This window comes from Zonotrichia leucophrys, chromosome 1 (genome assembly GCF_028769735.1).
Source record: "Zonotrichia leucophrys gambelii isolate GWCS_2022_RI chromosome 1, RI_Zleu_2.0, whole genome shotgun sequence".
Lineage (NCBI taxonomy): Eukaryota > Metazoa > Chordata > Aves > Passeriformes > Passerellidae > Zonotrichia > Zonotrichia leucophrys.
In genome coordinates this window covers 6,267,856-6,291,954 of record NC_088169.1, presented here as the reverse complement: position 1 = coordinate 6,291,954, position 24,099 = coordinate 6,267,856, and the positions used below count along the sequence as shown (strand labels likewise).

Genomic DNA, 24,099 nt, shown 5'->3' with positions numbered 1-24,099 from the left:
CTTGGGCACCACTGGGAAGAGCCTGGTTCCCTCTTCACTGCTTCCCATCAGACACTTGCACACACTGTCAAGGGAGGTCACAGCTTTTTACAGGTTGGGTAGCAGCCATGAGCTCATATCTCTGCTATTGAGTGCTGAATTTAGCAACTGTGCACAACACCAAAGTTATTATTGCTAGAAAGTTATTTCATTACAGTGGTTACTAAAAACTGGCAGTAGAGTCCCATTTTGTAGATAAATTCCTGCTGATTTTTTTTCCTTAAATTCTCAAGTAACATAATTTTTTCACTTTCAATGCCAAATGCAGGAGAGGAAAACAATCACAAATGCAATTTCCATCCCCTTGTGTAGTCTGAGACAAGTAAAGGTCCTCAACTTGATCTGGATTTAACACCACACTAGACTTTATTCTGGGACAAGCTAGAACATGGATCCCATACAGAAATCCTGCACAAGTGTGAGTGTCCAATACCTGTCAGCAGAGCTGCCCTGCTGCTTTAGGATGTGGCTATGATCCACAGGACACTGAAATTATTAAAATTCCCATTCTGATACCTTATCAAGCAGAATTGTGCACTAATAATAAAAATAATAATGTATTTCTGTAATCTCTAATTGGTGTTGCTTGCAGAGACTTTATGAACAAGTTAATTTTTCTGTTTCACTGCATTTGGTAAACACTTGTAACTGACCAGATTTACTAAACCAAAAATACTACTTTTACCACATTGCTTCATTGCTGAGGCTGCCAGCAATGCTCAATAATGTTAAGGGAAGTGCCCATGTAGTTTCTAAGTACATCCACCCACAATGAACAAACCAAGGCAGCCAACTCCAGGGTAAGAGCTGCTTTCTCTTTTGCCCTTAGTTAAAATCAAACCTGGCCTCAGAGGCCACCCTTCTAACCAGTGGTACTGAATCAAGGCATGATCTCGTTGATATTGATGAAGATGTTTCTGGTGCAGCTTTTGGAGGAAAATCATGTGGGCACCCATGGACATGAGAAATAAGCAGCCAGGACCTGAGACAACTGAAACTGTGCAGCTGTTCATGGACAAGAAACAGGAGCAGAGATCAGCAACATGAATGACACCTCAAGGTCACTTCAGAGTACTGAACATGCCAAACATCTTCAAAGTCCTCCTACACACGAGCAGAACTGTGTGTGTAGCTTTAACCCTGCTTAGTTTCATAGCAGCTGAGATACTGAATACCAGGGTAGGTAACCAGGTACCTCCAGGAAAAGGGAGCATGGAGCCAGCTCCATTGGCACTAGATGCCATCTTGAAATACATTTTCCAGTCAGTCAAGCATTCCATTTGCAAATTCACATCTACAGTCTTTGGCAAGGCAGGAACATTGCTCTTTTGCCCTGGGTAATCACACAGACTAAGTGAATCTGACAGACATTGGGATACCTGGGAATATGCTTCAATGCACACTAACTGTTCTGGATTTAAAACTGAGCAAGGCCAGCACATATGTTTGAGAGTGGATATCTGCCTATGCTGGGCACTATTTCATGAAAGTCAGGTTTCTGTCACAGATCTAAGGCAAATATTACAATTTACAGGAAAGAAATGAGGACATCGATACATTGTGCGTTATTGGAGACGTGGAGCCTTTATAACACGGTGGCTTTCACTATGATCTCTGGGTTTTCTATGTCCTTTTTGCTTTGGACCATTCTCAGTTCCAGCTGGGCTGAGTTTGGTTTGTTTCCTTCTCCAGCTTGCACTAAAAAGATGACATCAGAATGTAATTAAAAACAGCAGTATAAAAAGAAACAAGTTACATTGTTCTGTTACCCCACGATTTTCTCTACCTGCCTCCCTTCCCTGTTCTCCCTTGCTGCTCCCTGCTAAAGGTTTCCAAGTTGGAAAATCCAGGTCAGCACTGATTTCTTATCACCACTGTTCCACACTTCTCTCCAGGAAAGAAACACAGCTCTGCTGTTAATTAGGAAGTCACACAGACATGCTCTAAGAGATTTCCTTAAGTACTGAAAGATGGGAACTCCAAGGGGAGAGAAGCTGGAAAAAAATCACTCCTCACATGGGCCAACACAGCAAAGAAATTGATTAGTTGATAAACTCCTCTCAATGCTAAGAGGGACAGTGGGTGAGCTACACTGAAGCAGGAGCTCTTTGGCACACCAAACTCAGCAAACATCTCCTCGAGTTGTGCCAGGTTTGCAGAGCTGAGTCAGGCACAGTCAGCACGACCGTCACCCAGCACAAGCTAAACAGTGACATCTGCAGTCGGCTCTGGTCAAAAATGGCCCTGGAGGACACAGCAGGAACATGCACACAAAACTACCAAGCTCTCATTCTGTAAATTCTCTGCCTGCCTCTGCAGTGAGGGGATGCCTTTAGTCAGGAAACCCAGAAAGCTCCTTGAATATTTCTCCTGATGCCAATCCAGACAACAGAGGAATGAGGTCTGGATGAATTTAATTTACCTTTTGCACTCTTAATGGTCCTTTGCAGAACATGCTGCATTGCTGACACAGTCTTTTCACATGCCACCTGCAACAACATATTCAGTGTTTAGTAAAACTTCAGCTACCTACCTTAATATTACTTAATATTAATTAATACTATTTCAAAAATACTGCTATTAAGAGGAAAACATGACTGACAAAACAAACATCATGACAACTATGCAATGCAGAGTTTGGGATTAATTTTTTTTTTTTACTTAATTCTCCTTAAACAGGTATTAGAAATCATAATTGTATCAAGGACACTGTGTCCTTAAGGGAAAGAAACAGAAAAATGGATTTGAGAAATTATTTTCAGTGCTTATTATGAAGTGAGGATAAAAAATGTAATTGTAAACATGGATGCAGTCTGTCTCTCTAAAAAGAACAATATCTTATTTGGCAAAATTACAAAATCAATCTGACTGAAATATGACTGTTTAATGTCCCTTTTGGCAAAAGGGAAATTCTGTGGCCTTTTCTCTAAGGTGAGAAAAAAAAAGCCAAAACAGAAGACAATATTTAAATAATGTCACAAATCAGAAGTTTTTTAAAAAACTCAAGAGAAACAAGGTCCAAACTTGCAGAGAGATGTGTAACTTCTTCCCCACCTTCAAATTGTTTGGGTGCTTGTGTGTCCATGCCAGAAGCATAGCAGCAAACAAGTCTCCTGTTCCCACAAAGACAGCATCCACTTTGGGAGACTCCACTCGAATTCTCTGTGTTATCCTGGTACCATCTGCTTTAGCTACAACACAGATCCACAGTTAAGTGACAGACCCAGCCACTAATACAACAGCAACCACTAGAATTTAAAAAGAATTTTTTTTTTAAATCATCATCAGATTTGAATGTTTGGAACATAAAGGAGTATTGTAAACTTTGTACCAGATCTTTTAAAAGGAAAAGCCTACCAAAATTTGGCCAGCTTGGGACAGCATTTACAACTTCTATACTGTATATACTTTATTTGAGAGGGAGAAGGGAGTTACCACCTTCATTTTTCATCCTTCATAACTGTAAGCATCAGGTGGAAACATTGTGTGAACACACTGAATCCTGGTGACAGCACAAAAGGGGACACAGAGAAGAAGCAGGAGGGTATTTTATAACCTATCAAGGGAGGAACAATCTGCTAAGAGGAAGGAGAGAGTGACTTTTCAGGAAAGCATTCAAATATGCCAAGTTGCTGTTTTACATCCTTACTACCAGGGTCAGTACCAGGGGCTGTAAGAGTCCCAAAAAACCTTGCCTAGGACATTCTCCTCCTCCTCCTCTGCCCAGGGGCTGCATGGAGCTCAGGCCTGGTGCAGATATTCCTGTGTACAGCCCTGCTGTCCTGATGTACTTACTGAATTTTCCAGATTCATCTCAGACCTGCCTTGCCTCCCTGACTCTGGACTGTCACTGGGACCTGTCTGCCACCACCCCCCTGTCCTGCTGACCTTATTCAGGTCCCATGGGTGGGGACAGAGTCCTGCCTGGGCTGTGCTCACACTCAGCTCTTGTCCTCCCTCTTGGAGCAGCCCCAGTCTCACACTACTGATATTTATTACTGCAGGACAAGGGGCTCACTAAGGAGTCTGTGCTCCTTCCATGCAGATGGGCCTGATGGAACTCCTTCTTCAAGCACAGGAAGGTTAGAAGAGAGCACAGCTAAGGAAGGAGCTCTTCACTTACTTTTTTGGTGGCTTCCCAGAGCAATCAGGTAGTCATTTCCCAGAGGTGCCTGTAGATCTGAGCTTGTGATCACCACAGTCTCTGGTCCCATGGCATGGAGCATATCCATTACCTGCCAGTGTGCAAAAAGGCAGCAATCAGTGACTGCAATATGTGTGGATTAAACTTTCATTCATAGTACTGAGGATTTTTAACAAACACCTTATTTTGACATATTTTGTAAAAAGAAAAAAAACAAAACCAGTCTCTATTCAAATAATCCACTTGAATTAGGGGCATTACTTTGAACTAGGGGAATCAAAACATCCATATTTAAATGTACACACTTGTTAAAATATACAAGCATTTCTGTTTGTGTTATCTTTGGGTGCTCCTCTGGAAAAAATACTCTGTTTCAGCTGTGATCAGAATTTTTGCCTGCATCATGTTTTCAGAACATACTCTCAAAAGAATAAGAGAAAAAATATACAGACACATGCACCTCATATGGCATCTTGAAGCATTTTCTAGAAAGCCAGCAACTCCAGGTCATGAAATCTTATTAAGCTACTACTTTTAGAGTTACCAAAACTTTAAAAACCTAAATCAGAGGCAGATATGTGTCTATCTCAATCTTCTTTTCTCATTCTGTTTCAACCCCCAAACTACAGCTGTAAATTATATACCTTTGCAGATGTATTTCCACTCTGTCTGTTCCTCATTATACTCATTAATACTCTACTCCTGACATCACAATTGGTTGTTACAGACAGAAGTGATTTTGATTTCACACAAAAAAGAATGACTTCAATAATGAGTTTAGTATAAAACATGGATAAAATATTAATTCTCCCAGAAGAGTTTAACTAAAAACCCTCTCAGGCTAGCTATGACTCATGAGCAGCTGGATGATAAGGATTTATTTCTGCTATTTTTTAATACTTTATTGCTTTTTTTTCTTGTCTAAGCCTCCAAGTTTCTTCAGCTGTCAGACCTCTTTGCACAGTCATCAGTGGGGTTTTGGAGAAGCAGTAAATCCACCAGCACACATTGACACAATCAGTCTGTGCAGGAATATAAAACAAAATTTCATTTCACAGTCACAATTCACCAGGACCCTAATCTCCACTGTCTCTAGCTGTAGGACTTAGTCCTTTCTACATTAATATTACATCATACTTAATTTTATGTCAGAAGACACTACTGCCATCACAGGTCTTGTTAAGGAAAGGAAAGCAAGCATGAAATCATGGAAATCAATGCCAGAATTCCTGCCACCTTTAAAAGGGACAAATTCCAGCATGGATGATTACTCAGACCCATATATGACATGCAGCTGGAAATACAGACAGATTAAAGTATAATATCCTGCAAACAACTTCTTTAAAAATGTTGCCATTTCTAAGTATAATTCCATCTCTTTTTTAAAGCCCATCACAAATCAGAGCTATGGCATTTATCAGTCAGAAGACTAATTGGCAAAACTGTGTAGCACAAGCAACTCAGGTTTGCAGCTGAAATATGCAAATTTAAAACTAATGGCTGCCCAGCTAATTATGTTCTTCTCAAGACTGGTTCCACTGGAGAGATGAGAACAGAAGAACTGGGTTGCAGGTTGCTGGTACTGGCATGAAGCACAGCTCATCATCCTCACCCAGCACAGTGGGGTAATGCAGAAATGGGGACAGAGGAAATTCAGAGATGAGATCTCTGTAGCTGCTTCCTGCTGTGAAGGGATGGTGACCAACCTGTGGTGTTTGACGTTGCTACAGCAAAAAAACAACAAACATGTGGGCTGACAGAGCCCCAGCTACTCTCCAGGGTGCAACTGCAGCTGCTGCTTGTTTAAAGATTTTGTGTTCTTCTGAAGTTCAAAACCAAACTGGAGGGAATTACATCAGTCCATTATGAAAGCACTCGAGTAGCCAACAAAACAAAGAGCTCAGTCCTTCTCAAGACATCAATAAAACTGGATTTCTATTTTGTCCTTCGCCGCCAAGCCCTACAGGTTTTTATTTTCTTCACTTTGTGTGAAAGGGCAAATCATTACACCTCCATGCAATATATTTGCAGGCCATCTATCTGCTCAGTATGGCAATGACAGCAGCTGTCAATGCTGTGGATTTATCTGGGAGAATAAGAAAGAGCTGTTCTCACACTCAGCATTGCTGAATGTGGGCAGCAGAGCTCCAAACAGGTTCCTAATGCCTGGGGTCCCCTGGGGTTTTCACCCCAACCAAATAATATCCACAGAGTGGATTATTATATATAATAATGCACTCTGTGGATAATAATATAATATAATATAATATAACATAACATAATATAATGTAATGTAATATCATATAATAATATAATATAATATAACCAACAGAGTGGATCATTATATATAATATATTTTATATAATAATATATATAATTTATTATTATAATATATATTATCTATTCTTGTATATAATTATATATATTATATTATTATATATAATATATATTATTATATTATACTTTTTTTTTTTTTTTTTGCCATGTGTGCTGCTGCCACTCCTCCTTCACTGCAGAAAGCAAGTTCAGAGAGATGTACTCACTACCACTGTAATCCCTTTCTCTGGAGCTGCTTTGGGAAGTTTCTTTGGAATTCTGACACTGAAACAGGAAATATTTTGTGCCTGAAGTGTACAAGCTTTAATGATAAACACATGGCAAGGACAGAGGCCAAAGTGACTCCAAGGTTAGAGGCAAAGTGCAGCACGGCAGGCAGGGATGCAGAGAGAGATGTCACACACCGCACCCACCCTTTGCCCACTCACCTCCAGTGCATCTTTTTCTGTGTAAATCTTCCTGCCTGTGAGTAACCTGAAAATAAAACAGAAATCTTAAAAGGGCAGGAATTCTTCAGGCAGTGATTTTTTGTTTGTTCTTTCAGAGGAGGAAAGCTGGGACTGCACCAAACAGGCCAAACCCATCTGTAGCTCCACGGTCTGCTGGAGCAGACCTCAGTGTTGTACGTGCACAGACACACAGAGCACTCACACCAGTCCCACCCTGCCTCTTCCAGAGAGATCCCTGCATCACAAAAATCCCCTCACAAGTGTTTTCTCCCCCTCTCCCATGTAGCTGCTGCCTCCCCTTTAGGGCACAGCCTGTGCTGCACCACCAGAGATCATCTCCTGACCAAAGAGTCACAGCTGTGTAGACAGGACACGAGGAGACATTTAAATTCTTAGCTGCCCTGAGATGCTGCCATGGTGGTAATTCTGAATATATTTTTTTTGTGTGGGGGAGGGAATTTGAACCAAACTATTTCAGTTCTGATATTCTGGTACAATTAAAATGTTCATACTAATGGGTAAGGATGGGGAAGGTACTTTTTTAACCTGTCCAAGAAACACGCCTTTGGTGATAATAAGAAATAATCATGAAAATGAGATGCTGAAGAAAACAAGAAGAATCTTTTCCTCACATAACTCCTGGGTTTTTAATTGGTTTCAACATTCAGCAATTGAGGTTATCTGAAAAATACCACTTGAAACTAACAGTTAAACCCAAAACTCAACACATACATACATAAGGCACTATATTGAGACAAAATTAAGGGGTATCAGTGTTCCCCACTTTTTTTCCACAAGTTATTTGGCTAGAAAAGGAAATAAGCACTTACTCAGCTTCAAACTGGTTAGGAGTGATTATATCTGCAACAGGTACAACTTTGTCCCTGTAGACTGGCAGGAGATCCTTGGGCACATACTGGGGAGAAAAAAACAGTGTCAGAAGCTGTCAGAGTGTCTGAGATGTGGGACTGCAGCTCTCCTTCCCTCACCCACTACTCCTGCTGCTGCTGAGTGACCTGACAGCTCCAAGCTCTGCAGTTACAGTGGCACAGCATCCTCCAGCTGGGCACACTGTCACCATCAGCCCTTTCTTCCCTGGAGGGGATGGGAAGCACCATTTTTAAGCAGATGGACCTAAACTGGCAGAATTAAAAGGAAATGATGTCTGGGTGAGGAACTTTTAAGTTCTCTCTCACCAAGGTAACTCAGCAGCATTAGGAAACAGTGTCCCAGCTCACTCATGTCCTTACCTCCAAACCAAACTGTTTTGTTCAAAAATTTTTGATTATAAATGAATGGGTTTTTTTGTCAGTGTGCAGCCTGGTACTGGCACATGGGATCTTTCTGTCACTGATCCCAGCTCAGATCCCAACAGCTGTCAGATCCCACATGAAATAAATAATCTTCATGTAGGTTCCAGGGCTGTGTCCATTCCCAGGATGACTGACAATGGCAGCCAGGCTACCAGCCAGAACACAGCTCTGGAGAGGTGATGAGAGAACTCCAGAGAGACAGGGATGGGGGATATTTTCCTGTGGACAAGGTCTGTTGTCTCAGGAGAGAGCCAGAAACAATCCCAGGGCTGGGCAGCTGTCATTCTTTCCAGATACCAATCTCATTCAAAACCAAGAAATTTAAGGACTAACTTACTTGATGCTGGGATCCAAAGCACCTTTTTTTTTTTTGTTGTTGTTTAAAAAATACTAAAACTTTATACATCTTTGTATCACAAACATTCACTACACAGAAAATCCAAGCAGAAGAATACTCACCATAGAGCCTTCTCCATTCCACTTGTCACCCATCACTGGATCACACACTGGAAAAAAATGTAGGTTTAGAAAGAGGGTACAGTTATAAAGATCCTGGTAGGAGGGAGAAATTTTAGGTAACACTGGTGGCAACAGAACAGCATTGAGCACCTCAAAGATTACACACTCTCACAGCTCTTGTAGGACACTGAAATTTGTATCTGGTGGCTGCCAATTTTGAAAGAGTAGGTCATGTGTCTTAAAAAGTTGTCTGGAATGGTAGTATGGAGGGGAGAAACATGGGAGAAGCTAACAGCTCTGAAAAGAGTCCTATTTTTACTTTAGTGTGAAAAAATATATTCCAAATGTACACAGCAAAATGTTGTGTGTGTATTAAATAAAGAAAGTACTATAATGAAACAAGAAGACAATTCATGCCAAAGTACTTGGTGTAATGATATTTAACACATGTTTGGCACAGGTTCTGGACCACCAGCAGTACTAACAACACACTCCAAGAGTCCTCAATGAGGATGGAAACAGCCTGGCACTGCACTTCAAAAAGGAACATTGTTCATTGTATTAACAGATCTTTAAGCAAGATCAAAAAGAAGCACAAATCCAAAGATATCAAATCAATGTCAGTATTTCAGGAAGTTTCTATGAGTAAAAAGAGGGCAATTTGTTTTACATTTTAAAAATATTTTCTTTATGTTAGAATCTATTTATTAAGCATCCAGGATCTTAGAAGCCTCGTTGTGCTCTCACCACCTGACCACTTCCTTCCTGCTCTGCACAGTGAGATGTCTCTTTCTGTTCATATTCCAAAACACTTTTTAGCTTTCACACAAGGCTATGAAGAATTTGACAATCCCATAGTGTAAATAAAGGCTAAAAAGCAACAAAACCCAGTCGAGATTTCTCTGCTATATTTTGCTAATTAAAACCTATGCTTTGTTAATTTTAAATCAGGTATCACAGCTCAGTACAACATCCTGCAAACCCTGTCAATCATTCTAGATGTTTCCTGGCCACACTGTTTACAGAGCCTGAAGATGACAGCTCAAACCATCATTCCCAGCTTTTTATCCCACTAAATCCTCACTGATTTTGCCCTATCAGCTGAAATTCAAGCCTATGCTGGTTATTCCTGAAACACTCAGGAAAGGAAGGAAGGGAAGAGAAGAAATCTCTTCTCCCAGGTTGAAGCCTGATGTGACATTTTAGTGACAACAGCTGCTGGAGCCTCCTGCTCCCTGGACAGTCCTAGGGAATATTAAAAGCAGCAGAGCTAAAAAAGCCCTGGAGTTCAAGGTAAATCATGAAACTTGTGAGGCAAAGCAGGACATTTCTGGGATGTGACAAGGAACCATGGCATGGGAGAGACTGTCCTGCTCTGGCTGACTTGGGAATCAAGGAGAGGCTTCATCTGCCAGCACACACAGCCTCTGAACTGTGTTCTGTACTGAACTGTGGCTCTTCTGAACTCTGAACAGCCTCTGTATCAGCACCAGCTGGATGGGAATTTTATTTTTTCCTGGATACAGACAACCAGTCCTCAAGGCACACTCTCCTTTGGATGGCATGATGCAAGAACCACACTGAAAGGCAGCAAATAGAGAGATAAAACCCAACTCCCTGACCACCTAAAGCTGAAATGAAACATCACTGGAGGCCCAGCTGGCTCCAGACAGATCAGAAGTGTTGTGTAACATCAGAACAGTGTTTCCATCCATCCTAAAATGTGAAAAAGATAAACACACTCAGTGAGGAAACAGGAAGGATTATAATGCACATCCTTACCATACACGAGGTTGGAATTCTGTTGCTTCAACTCCTGGACAATATCCACCACCATTGCCAGAAATGATGTGTCTCTTGTATACCCTTTTAGGAAAAGAAAAAAAAAAGACACCTTTTGAAGTCCAATTTCTTGAACACTTTTGCTGTTTTTAGTTTTGGATAGGAATGCTGCATATTTCTATTCTTTGGATAAATGCATTTTTAGAACAAAGGCATTTATTTCAGTAGTTGACTCAGCAATAATAGGTTGGAATACAAATTCAGGCAGTGCTTGCACAACTACAAGTATAACCTTAAAAATCCATTTACTAAGAATGCTGTATAGGAAAGGCTCATATAACTTCAAAATGCTTGAACATATATGAACAAAGGTCAGGCTAGAAGGAAAGAACATTCCCTTTAATAAAAACATTATTTTGATAAGTATTATTTTTCATGCAGTAAACAGAAATTTTTAAAAATTCCATATACTTTTCTCATATTCTGTCTTTAGGCAATTTTTTATTATTAATAGTGTTCCTGCTGATAGAGTCCAACACATTAATGCAATAGAGATTTAACCTTGATAATTTTAGAGCAATCTCCAAAACACCAATAAAGTTCCTATTTTTCAGGCTTAGCAGTGAAATAACCTGGGAATAAGTTTTACTGTATTTCAAGGCTCCAATCACAATGCTAGCACCAAAATATTCTTATTTAATCACTAGTTTTTAAATGTTATAGATGTTCCTTAATTGATATATTTATGTATTAACTTTACTAAGAACATTTATGAGTTATCTATTTGATTTTAATTCATTGTAGTTCTTTTCTTGGGGATGGGGCTGGGGCTGGGCAGGGCCATAACCTGGACTCAGTATTTGTGGGTCCCTTCCAGCTCAGCATATTTTGTGATTCTCTGATTTAATACTATTATTTTTAGCAGGGCAGCATCTCTCAATGTCCTTGGAAATGTCCATTCTAATAAAATATTTTAAACTACATTAAAAAAGTAGATTTTGGAGATTTTTTTTAACTTGAAAAATTGATCAATTCTTGGGTGCTGCAGAGAAATGGAAAAGATTCTTTGCCAAAATTCTGGATTTTATCCAGAAATGCTGACAATCAGTCAAAAGAGTCAAGCAAAGATTTTTTAAAAAATAACCTGTCATGGCAGACTGGCTGGAAAATAATACTGAGTTGAATAATGATAATAATACTGAGTAAATAATAATACTGAAAATAATACTGTACATCACTAACAGAGATGTTTAAAACAGTTACAATGAACTGAAATTTATCTCTTCCCTTGAGTGTCTTACTGTAAATGAAACAAATACAAGAAGATCTACAAATAGCTAACAGTCACAAAAAGTCCATGGACTGTTACTTTGTATAATTGGCCTACAGACAATAATTTTAATCTCAGCTGAGATATCTATAATCATCAGACAATTAACAGTCAAACCCCACCTGCAGATAAATTGCTTTTCAGTGTTTAAATAATCATATTTCAGTGTTTAAATAATCATATCCAGCTTGTTTGAGATACAAAGTAGTTGTACACTATAGTGAATGTCTGTTTGAAGAGAAAAATCTGACTTTTCGTCATGAATGGAAAAAAAATGGGTTTTAATTTCAGCCACAGTGCAGCTGAAGACTAAAACACAAAAAGCGTTATTAGACGTTCAGAAATTACTGCTCCTTCTACTCATGCCTTCTTTTTGTTCATACTGAAAATGGCTGCAGCAAAAGAGATTTTAAAACAAACCTGAACAACACATAAAAAATCCTATTTTACAAGACTTTTATTAATAAAGAATCCATTTTTCTCCCAAATTCCTTTGTGCTGAAGATTTCTATTTTCCTTCTACCATTTTTAATCTCTTAAATCCATTTTGCCAGTGATAAGAAATGAGTAGAGGTCTTTTTCAAGAGTTGGAAGTAAAATAAAAAAGGAACATTTCTGCTATAAGAATATTCAAATATTGTTTATATATTTTGCCCACTTAACATCTTCTGAAAATTCCTACAATACAGTGTGCTTTTCCTGGAAATGTTCTCTGTGTGAGTTCCTTCCAGGAAAGAAAGGGTGTTTATCTATTTCTCAATAGCAAACAGCCCATTTATGCCAAAATTAATTTCTTAACCTTAGTTCAATCTATTTGCTATTCAGTCTCCCTTATTTTGGAGATATTTCTTGAAAAATCCCTGACAGTAACTCTTTGGACATGCCTCACCCAGAATGACTGCTTTGGAGTTATAACCCATGCACTTAAAATTTCCAGTTTTCTCTGTGTATAAAGAACTTTCCTACAGGTGGAAGCCATGAAATCAATCAAATCTGGTGGTTTGGTATTTCTGCTTACCTTTAAAAAGTCCCTGTTCACTGCTGTAAGAAATTGAAAATATTATCCAAACCAGATGCACAGCTCTTACTGAGGTGAAATCTGATCAGTAACCTACTTTTGAGAAGCAGGAATTGGGTGAAAAGAAATTTTTATTAAAAACTTGCAGAATCTCTCCTTTCTATGAAGTATTCTACAAGAAGTTCTCTTTGCCTGTATTTATAAACACTTAGTGCAAGCACAGGAAAACACTGCAGAACTGTATTCACTCAGATGACCTACACAGTAACTGTCACAGACATCTTTTCATGAAAAATCCCTTCCTTAGGATTTTTCCTTCTGAGAAGCTGAGAGGCCTCAGGAACAAAATGTAAACAATGATTATCTGCTGCTGTGGAATGCAACAGGTGCATCTGTGATTGGTCTCATGTTGGTTGTTTGTAATTAATGGCCAATCACAGTGAGCTGGCTCGGACACAGGGCCTGAGCCACAAACCTTCGTTATCATTCTTTCAGATTCTATTCTTAGCTTAGCTAGCCTTCTGATGAAACCTTTTCTTCTATTCTTTTAGTACAGTTTTAATGTAATATATATCATAAAATAATAAATCAGCCTTCTGAAAAGGAGATCCTCCTCTGGAGTCAGATCCTCGTCTCTTCCCTCAACATAAGATCCCTGTGAACACGGTCACACAGTAACAAGAGCAAAAAATCAAGATATATGACAGTCAAAGCAAAGACCATATTCTACTCATACTTTGCTCACTGTCCAAAGCACTAAGCCTTAAAGATCAAATAAAAAAAATCAAGGATAGAAAAAAAATCAAGAGAACTGTTTATAAAATCACACTGCAGTACCACAGAGTGTTAGCACTGCAGATTAAGGAGAAAGGGTTAAACTCATGTCTTCCTAATAAATTTAAAAATAATACTCTGACATTCCTGATGCATTGTTCCAAAAGAGGCACTCCCAAAATATGAAGTGAGCCTGTACATGCCTGGCCTGTACAAGTCTGTAAATGATACCAGGGGATCAATTTACCTGCCCAGTTACAACCTCCCAGATGAACAGCACTGAGCCAGTTCAGATTATAATATACAGCTGAAATTTTAATTGCTTGGCTTGCAACAAGGAGGGATATGTGTTTTAATTTTCTTCAGCCCTGTTTACACCTGCTGGGAGCTGCAGGGAACAAGCTCTCGTTACCTGTGAGCACATAATCGTAGCGGTTGACCTTGTTCAGCTTCAGCCCTTCGTAGAGTTCATGCAGCTCATCTGAATTCAGCACCTGACCCTTCCAGTGGGCATAGCCTGCAAAGAAAACACCAGGGCAGCTCTCAAGAGATGGATCTTCTGTTTCAGATCACACAGATGATATACATGGAGGGACCACACATCCAGTATCAGCACAGGAAGGATTTTCAGTTCCCCTCCTGTGAAATGCTGGTGCTGAGTGAAGGCTGCTGTCAGCAGAACAGGATGTGTGCTCAACTTCTCCTCAGCATCTCTGCCTCCCAAAGGAGCTGGAGTGACTACATTGCAGTCTGAGAGTGTCTGTTTAACAGAAAGTCAAGCTGAGCACACACAGCTCCTGCAAGGTTTCCCATAGAGCTTCTGCAAGTTATCCCTTTTCTGTGTGGAGGAGGAAAAACATATGTTTTAGATTTCACTGGAGGAGGGTGTCAGTATAATCTATTTTTGTTATCTTATACTATATATAAAAAAAAGGAAATATTGACAGTTAGATGACAATCTTAATAGGCTTATAGATCTGCCTGGACAGAGGCCTGCACCCATCAGATAAAGCATCCACTGGGACCTGTGTGTCACAAACAGAGTGACCACAGCAGAACACTGCCATGGGTGGTCTTTAAATGCACAGGGTCACCTGACAGACTTTCTTCCAAAAATAGCACAGATTCAGTGCTGAGGATCCTGGAGGACGAAAGGAGTAGCAGAAAGGCACTACAAACAGATAAATAATATCCATATACTCCATATATTCTTGAATGATCTCTAAGAATTACAAGCAAATATGCTCAGCTGAAAGAAGCAGATGAAAGGTGGAAGTTACTTGGGATAAACTCAGCTGATTCGAGCAAACAGTGGACCAAGGTCCATGGCAGCCAATTCAAAGGAAAATAAAAAATATCTCCCTTAACAGAATCTAAACATTTGTTGAAAAATGTAAATGCACCTTGCACCTTGTCAGCAAAGTCTATCCATCAAGGTGGCACCAATCACTCCTCTGTATGTAAGAATGGGGCTTCCAACAGGATATTGGATGAGACATCCACATTTTAACTCTTTCAATCTCAATAAATTCACATTTTGTAAAAAGGCTTAACTTTTTTTTACCTGGAATGAAGAAAAGTGAAAAGTTAAGTGAGGTATCCTCTCCCATACCTCCCCTGTGTAAAGACAATGGTATTTTGTTTGTTTTAATGTCTGCTCTTGCAGTTAGAAAATTCTGTGATGAAAACTGTTGGCTTTGTTTATCACTCTAAGCTGACTTATTAGAGTGACTGCCAAAAGGTGTCTAGAGGCTGGGATAAGCACATTTTTCAGATTTCCTTCTTGTGAGTGCAAACAGACCCACAGTATGGTGAGCAGATGGATCATTTTGCTCTCCTCAGCTCACAAAGGCCAAGCCTCTAAAACACAACTTGCTGCCAGCTGGCTGGGGGCCTGACTCACATCAGCCACCCAGGAAAATGCTGCTCACAAAGTCCCTGTGAAGAAAGGGCCAAAGTAAGGGATTTCTGTTCTGAAGAACCCCTGAGTGCATGTAAATCCAGTGTTTGGTTTATTTAACACAAATGCAGATATTTGTTCTGTCACATCTGCAGCATCACACAGAAATAATCTGTCCTCTCCCTCAGCCTCTGCAGCACTGAAAATCCAGCAAAGGGACACAACAGAGTGTGGCATTCACATTCTCTGAACATGCCCAGGATTTTTTCTCCTGGGAAGCTGAAAGGCAGCAAGAGGCTTCAGAAAAAAAGGAAAACAATTCTTATCTCATTTGCTTCTCCTGTATTGTGCTTATGTGGAATGTGTTTGGAGATTGTTTACCCACAGGTGATTGTTTCATTGGATTCTGCTGTGAGTTGTTTTCACTCTTTGGCCAATTGGGGCCAAGCTGTGTCAGGACTCTCAAAAGAGTCACGAGTTTTCGTTATTATCTTTTTAGCATTCAGTATTTTTTCTGTATTCTTTAGTATAGTATAGTATTAATATAGTATAATAAAGTAATAAATTAGCTTTCTGAGAACATGGAGTCAGATGCATCAGTCTCTCCCCTCATCAGGTTGCCCACATTTACAACAACAGAGTTCTTCCATTGGGGCCACCAAGAAAACTGGGGGCACTTTTCACCCAGAATCAAGGCAGAAAATGCTGATATTTATCCTACACATGGCCATAAAAATAACTATGACAGATTGCCCAGGCAACCTGGATACTTTCAGGAGCCTTCCTTACAAAGACCTTGTAAATTCCCTACTTAACCAAAAGTTCACCTTCCCATGTCAAGCTGTCTTAAATGGTCAGTGCACAGGGTTCATGTTACACTGATCCTCCACTGAGGGAGAGAAATAAATACAAAAACTCAAATTCAGGCAGCAGCCCAGCTCATCTCTGGAGCTGGTGTCACCCACATGGAGCAGGGACATTGTCTGAGCTCTGCACCAATGACTTCCACAGGTAACTTGAGGATCTTTTTAATTATCTGGTAACGTGTAATACAACCTGAAGTCTAACTACACAACAGCCAGAGCTAAAAACAAAGCCCTAGGGAAGCTCTCAGGGAAGCCCCAGCTATTGAGACAGCTATTATTTTTATTAAAAATAAAAGGGAATGACTTCACTGGAGCTGCAGAGAACTGTGATGTCACTAGGAACTGAATTATGTTCACCAAACTAAATCAAAACTGGCAGCAAGATGAGAACACCCCTACGTCCTTTCCCCAGGGTAATTTCATGTAATGTGACAAACAGAAGGGGCAAATCTCCTGACCCTGCATTTATCCTACTTTCCTGGCAGAATGTAACACCAAAAAGCAGAAAGACTGAAGAAAAAGCCAATTACTCATGTTCAAAAAGGGTTTCATGAACTGGAGGATGGGATCCCAGAAAGAGGGACTATCTTGAAAAGGGAAAGGTAGAAAGGAAGAAAACTGAGTCTTCCTTGTTTTGGGTACAAAACCACCAAACAATTCCCCTCATTGCTGGTCTGAGAGAGCAGAGAGAACACTGCAAATCATGACACAGCTCTTCAAAACCCCACTTGGCTCAGACTGCATTCGTCTCCCACGTCTGTAATAACTTTAAACACACAGATGAACATAAACACCTCAATAACCTTACACCCCCTTCTGCCTGGGTTATTATCTTTTATTGCAATTACATCCTATCTATTTGCTTTTAGCAGATAAGGCAATGACAAACAAGTAAGATACAACCTTATGTCACTAAAATGATGAACATATTCATCAGTTTCCAAGGAAATGTCCTGGTTCATTGGACATTGGTATGAAAAATAAATAAAGTAGCAAAAACCACAACCAAGAGAGGCAGCTAAAACTTCCCCCAAGATGAATTTACATACTTGCCTTCCTCTGTTTTTTTTTTCCCTTTGGAGTGTGTTTATAATCCTCTTAATTACTTTCAAAAACAAGGAAGAAAGCAAATGAAATTACCAGGCATATCAGAAGGGAAAAAAAAAAAACCCAACTGACCAACACAGCAAGAGAAAAACAAGCTACCATTTTAGTACAGCAAAGCATGTAAGATTCCTTTGTTTTCCAACCCAGAACATTCTGTTCTGAGGTTTGAGTTCTTCCTGTGGTGCTCCCTGCAAAACTATTCCAAGTGACTCCAGTAACAAAGAATTTCACATGGGAAAAAGGAAGAAAGTTGTAGTGTTTAAGATGGACAGGGAATCTGGGCCCAGCTGTGTCACAAAATTCACATTGCACACTCCAGCAGACAACCTGCTCTGAGCACATGACTCATCTACAGCCACCAGGAGGCCTTCAACAAAAGCAGAAATGAAGAACCAAATTCCCCAGTGGATTTTCTATGGCTGGTCACAGAGTGGGAGTAAAATGTTATCAGTGTCAGGCACAAGTGGAGATCTTTTCTTTCTGCCCTGCACACACAGGGGTGAATGAATCACCTGGGTGGGCAGACTGTGCACAATCACATCAAGATATAATTGTAATTTCTCATGTCTTAGACCCACCAGCCAACCCAGCCACCTACTGCACACCCACTAAATGGAAGTCAAACGTGCTCAAGAATAAAAGGAAAAGTAAGAAAAAAAACTCCAGGCTGTTTGTTCCAGAGCTGTTTCAAAGGTAGGATTTGGTTGGCAGAGTAAGCACATTATTGCTTAAAATGAACCTACCAATGAGAAACAGAACTGGAAATCACTGAAGAATTAAAAATTCACCCCAAAAAAATATCAATTATACAATTAAAAATAAATCCAGGTTTTTATTTTTGCACATCATATGAGGTGATGCTTCTGCAAAGGGTTTATTAATATAGCATAAAGAGAACAATCTTAATAGGCTGCATGACAGCTTCTTTTATTTGTATGTGCAGCATGATGCCACTCAAGTGTGAGTCACTCTAATCACTGAAGTTCCTCACGAAGCAACATGACAAACTCTTCTCCCAGGGGCACTGATTCAAAGCCCATTTTCCAAATTTCAGGATTATCAGAGACTAAAGAAAGCTGCAATTTCTGAGCAGGAGTCAGCAGAAAGAGGCCTGTGGTATCTTACTAATTTGTAGACAGGGCAAAAAAAGAGCAATAATGATTCACCAAAGGCTGTTAGTCATAAATTCTCTCTGCATTTTATTTGCTGCTAATTCCAAATTTAAAAAAAGGGGAAAGAAAGAAAGAAAGGGTACTATGTCCAAACCCCACACATTCTTCCACCTGTGCTCCTCTGGCATTCTTCCAGAAACTAAAGTTCACAGACAGATTTTGAAGGAGGAATTTGTCCTCCAGCTTTGATGATGATGACAGAAATGGTTCTTGTAAAATTTTGTTTTTATAGGAAAACCAAGTTAGCTTCACCCATTCACCCAGCACACAATGCCTGTGTATTGCAGGACAGTGCCAGACACAAGCTCTGCTTCCCAAAAACCATGAGGTTGTGTGGCAAACTTTGGGATTTTTTAACAGATTCAGTAAAAAACAAACAAACAAAAAAACAGAACCACCCCTCCAAAAAAACCCCAACAACCAAACAAAAAGAAAACAAAAAAAAACCCACAAAACAAAAACAAACAAAACAATGAAAAAAACCTAAACCAAACCTGAACAAAAAAAAGACTCCTGAAGATCAGGTGTAGTTCCAGTATTTTAAAGACTTGTGATATTTGAGATATTTTTGGGGTTTTGGGTTTGGGATGCTCATTTCAGTCTTCATGTGGGAGGAGGAACCACAAATTTAATGTTCCTTCCACTGTTTGCCAAACCTTGAATGAAACACTGGAAACCTCTCCTTGGCTGTGATATCATTAAAAACAAATTTAAAATCTTCTTTTTTGTTTTAAGAACCTGGTCACCCTACTGATAATGTAATTTTCCCATCTTGAGACACATTCAGTTTATGGTCTATAAAACTTCTATTAAGCTCTTGCAGTGCCCTATAAAGCTGATTTAATCTTGAAACAGAAAGCCAACAAACAACACGTGCTCATGCATTTCAAGCACTGAATAATTTGACATGAAAAAATTGCTTAATTTCTGGAAGATTACAACAGTTTCACCCAGCTATTGAAATGAAACAACAGAAAATCCCAAACCCCAAAACTAAATAAATTCTTTAAATAAACAGAAGTCACACCTAAGTATCTTTGAAAAACACAAGAGAACCTTTGTACTATGCCAAAGGGTACAAGCAAAATAAGCAGATTTTTGCCTAAGCCAGGAAAGGCCCCATTCCCTTGTTTAATTATTACCTTTTTTGGGTTTTTTTGTTATTACCCTTCCTCAACAAGCAGAGATAGCTTTAAAGCCAGCTTTGAAACATTAATTTTTTTGTCCCAAGGTGACACTAAATTCCCTGCATGATAGCCATCTTAGAACCTTCTGAAAGCTGCATGAACAGTCTGATCTCTGTTTCAAAATTAGTAATTTATTAATAGAGCTGCACCTGTAGAGATACTAAAAAAGTACCTCAACTTTTGCCTTCTTTTTTCTTTGTCAGAAAAAACTTCTGCTCTTTTCCAAGATGTTAAAGCCAGAATTTGCTCCCAGATTATTTTCTGAAGACACCTATAGATTTTCTCTATCTAGAGTAGCTCTCCTCTCAAACAACGAGCCACCACCAAGACATGAATCTCCAGTAATCCAAAAATAGCAAGTCACTTGGAGCTCCTTTATGGGTGAAAGGTATTGCTAAAATAAACATAAATTTCAGATTTCTTTTAAAAAATCAAGTCCTCTACAACTGTGAGTATTAGGAAGTCTGAACATATTGGGGGAGTGCATTGCATTCAGGCTTAGAGCTTAATTAAAAATACATCCAAAGGTATTAAGGCCTTTCTTCCCACCAAAATGAGATTTTTGGGATACTTGGTAGTACCTGAATGGGCACATAGTGAGGAAACATTAATCTACCTCTGTATTTTTCTGATGTTTGATTTGATAATGTGACTGACTCTCATAGAGCCATAATTCACAGAACACCTTTGTTCACATGCTTGGCTGAGTAAATGTATTTGTGTTATTTCACTATCAGTATTTGTGTTATTTCACCACCTGTATTTGTGTTATTTCACCATCTGACTTATTTAGATCACTGCCCAACAAAAGAAATTCACACTCTGAAGGGCAGAAATGGACATTACCATATCCATCCTACTCCCATCTTCAGGCTTCTGAGAGACTTGAATGAAAACATGAAAATTACATTTCCATCCTCTATCATGAAAATGTGAGTGAAAATATGAGACCAATGTTCTCTTAAATTGGTTTGTGGCTCCCAAAGAGTCTTCTGTCTTTATATAAGACCAGGATGAGGTGAGTCCCATGCTGAGTGAGTTCAGTGACTGTGGAGTAAATCTGTAAAATTTTACCTGTGTGGTTTGAAAACTGGACAGAGTTCACTGTGTCAACTTCAAATCCCAAAACCTGTAACAGAACACAGAAATATTTCTTTTACTAACACAACTTTGTTAATACATTACCCACATCACAAAAAAAAGAGAACTCCTTGCTGTCCCATGCATACTTTAAAATCTTGGGAGCTGAGTCAACAAACATGCAACATAAACAAAGAGCACAGTGCTCTAGTACAGCAACAAACAGGGATCAAAAATGCCACTGGCAGCAGCACCAGAAAAACACAGCTCAGGATGCTCAGGCTGGAGTTCATCTGGGGATAAGGCCAGAGAGGCTCCTCCAGCAGCAAGCACTGAAACCTTGAAGAAAGCCTTGGCTGGCATTTCTTGGCAAGAAAAGAAGTACAAGGTACTAAATTAATGCACAATATGGAGGGATGATGCTGTTGGCATTCCAGAAAACCAATTTTTCTAAAAGGAGGACAAGAGGGATCTTAAAAGGGATCAATACTACAAGCCATACTTGGATGTCACAACCAGTTCCTTTAAAACTAAAAGAGAATAGAAAGAAGTCACAGAGAATTAATTTGTGGTATGATTAGGCAATACAAGGGAGAAACAAACACAGAATTAAAAAGGCCTAAAGCATGCTCTGAGAGCCACCTGCTACATTGCATTACCAGCAATCCAAATACCGAAATACCCAATAATTTCCTAGTGCAATCAACAAATATTCTTGTCACCCAAAAATATATAAATAATATGAAAATAAGAGCATCCAATCAGTAGAAAACTAATGAGGATTTTTAACCTGACAATACCTGTTTAATACAGACAGGCACTGCTAGTCAAGCCATTTTTAGACATTTTTGTGTCACGCAAGGAATTCTAATGCAAAAGTGACATTAACAGTCTGACAGCCGAGTCTTTGTTTCCTCATCCAGCTTGCTCTGAGTAAGAAATCTCCTCAAAAGAAGTGCTGCTATGTATGGCTCAGTGAGTCACACTGGAGATAACAGCAATGATGCACCACTGTGCATGATCCTCTTTCAGGCAATTTGCTGCGAGGGGGGAGTGAGCAAACAAAGCTTTTCCAGTCACGTTTTCCAGGCAGACTCACTCCTCTCCCTTTTCTGTCGTGAAGGCAACTCCTTCTCATAGATTAAAACCCTTTTGGGTACCTGGTGTCAGACATCAGGCTTTCCCTGTGCCTGTACCTCCCCTGGGATAAAACTTCATTCCAATAGCTGGCTGCAAGATGAAGCTACGTGCTGTGACAGGTTGTTCATTTCTACTCTTCTGTTGTCTCACATCCACACAGGTCTTCTTAGAAAAAAATCTCTTATTTCAATAGTTAATAAAGGTTTCTGTTCCTTCCTCACCAGAAAGCAAAGTAATTTTGGATTAGTGGTACACAGAATGGTGGATTACCTCAACGTGACCAGGTTCAAATTAAACTCAGCATCTATGCTCCCCACAGATTCTTGTTTCACCTTGGTGGATTTTATTTTAAAGCCCCAGGAACTGAACAGTTGGGAACTGACAACACTGTTATGACCTTAACCTTGATGTCTGGACATGCTCTTCAAGCAAATAAATGGGAACATGGCCTCTAACCAGATTATCATCCCATAATCAATTCCCCTCCCTGTAATGAACAGACCTAGGTTGTTACTTCCTAAAGTATCTTGGCAATAACTGTGAATTAATTCATTTTCTCTGCAGTATTCAGATCATGTCTCTCCAAATACTTAAAACCTAAGACTACAGAGCACCCTTGCAGTGATTTAGTGACTAATCAGGTTTTCACTCAGTGCTTTAGGGAAGGAGAGCAGGCACAGCTGCTGCAGGGAGGGCAGTTCTACAACACTCAGATGTCCCAGATGATGGGCACCAATATGAGCAGTCCTTCTTTTGTGCCTTCCCCAGCACGAGTTATCATCTGATTTCCCAGCCAGGTTTTCCACAGGATTAGGGATTTTTGGTTTGTTTTGGTCAGTTAATCTGCTTCAACCAAAAGATGGAAAAGTACAAGGAGGCCACGTCTCTTGGAGATAGTCAGGTGCCAGGTTAGCTTGGCTGTACACTTGGTAAAACATTAAATAAAATGCTTTGGAGAGTGGATGAAAAGCCACAGACAGCTCAAATTCTGCAAGGGACCTTGATATTCACTTTTTTTTCATCAGTCCAAAACAGGCTACAAAAAACCTTTCAAGGTCTCAATAAAAGTCACTTACTGGTATTAGTCTACTCTGTCACAGCTTCCAGTTTCCTCCAAAGTTTTGTTTTTAATAAACATGTATGACTGAAATGTATGACTAACACACCTAATTCTGAATCCTGATTCAACTCCTAAAATAACTCACAGTTACTCCAAAGCATTTCCTTTTATAAAGGTGTTTGCTAAGGCCTAGGCTTAGCATTAGTAGTAGAATAATCAAAAAGAATGTTGAAGCCACATTAAACCAAGTTGTGTTTGTTTTCAAGGCAAACTGCATTTAAATGTCCCATAGAATTTAGTCACCATCAGACAACCTGAAAACAGCATTGAGGTGATAAAAGCAGCTTTTCACAGCAGTCACCTCTTCTAGGCCTAGAGAAAGAACTGTCTTTATTTTGGTCTGCATAATTCATTTTAACAGCTTGATCGTTTCTAGTGGATAAGGAAGCGTTGTTTTCTTCCTCCAACCAACAGTTAAAAACCAGTGTTAGTGACTGTCATCCTTCACACCTGAAGGACATCAGAGGCAGTTTCTGATGCACTGAATGATGAACACTTTCCTTGCTTACAAAGGGAATTTTGTTCCAAAAATATCTTGTTAATCCTTTTTAATACATACTCACACTTTTAATTCCTTGTGCAAACCTAACTAGAAGCACTGGTTTTGAGAGTTTTTTTAATTAATAAAAAATTTCTGCTCAAACCAGAGGTTAAAGAAATATTAGGTGAAAGTTAACTAATTAGAAATACATTATTTTTGTATTTACAGACCCTTAAAAACTGAGATCAGAGCAAATTAATTGAATGAGACAAATCATACTAAAAAAAAGTCAATCTATCATATTTGCACACAAGAGTAGCAACTATGACCTGAAAATATGCATTTAGTAGGATATAACAATTTTCCTACTGTAATAAACCAGTAAGAATAAACCTTTTCTT

At 39.3% G+C, this 24,099-nt stretch overlaps 1 protein-coding gene across 1 annotated transcript in view; it reads right to left on the bottom strand.

The window, feature by feature from the left end:
- Nucleotides 1–382: 382 nt before the first annotated feature.
- PDXK (pyridoxal kinase) overlaps nucleotides 383–24,099 on the bottom strand; it is a 39,591-nt gene continuing 15,874 nt past the window's right edge. The window contains exons 2-11 of the mRNA XM_064706111.1: nucleotides 20,952–21,006; nucleotides 14,058–14,162; nucleotides 10,524–10,607; nucleotides 8,742–8,788; nucleotides 7,800–7,885; nucleotides 6,949–6,994; nucleotides 4,163–4,274; nucleotides 3,094–3,230; nucleotides 2,462–2,528; nucleotides 383–1,737 (exon numbers count right to left, since the gene is read on the bottom strand). Of these exons, the coding sequence (XP_064562181.1) occupies nucleotides 1,625–1,737; nucleotides 2,462–2,528; nucleotides 3,094–3,230; nucleotides 4,163–4,274; nucleotides 6,949–6,994; nucleotides 7,800–7,885; nucleotides 8,742–8,788; nucleotides 10,524–10,607; nucleotides 14,058–14,162; nucleotides 20,952–21,006 (852 nt within the window). The 3' untranslated portion in view covers nucleotides 383–1,624. The remainder of the gene's footprint in view (nucleotides 1,738–2,461; nucleotides 2,529–3,093; nucleotides 3,231–4,162; nucleotides 4,275–6,948; nucleotides 6,995–7,799; nucleotides 7,886–8,741; nucleotides 8,789–10,523; nucleotides 10,608–14,057; nucleotides 14,163–20,951; nucleotides 21,007–24,099) is intronic.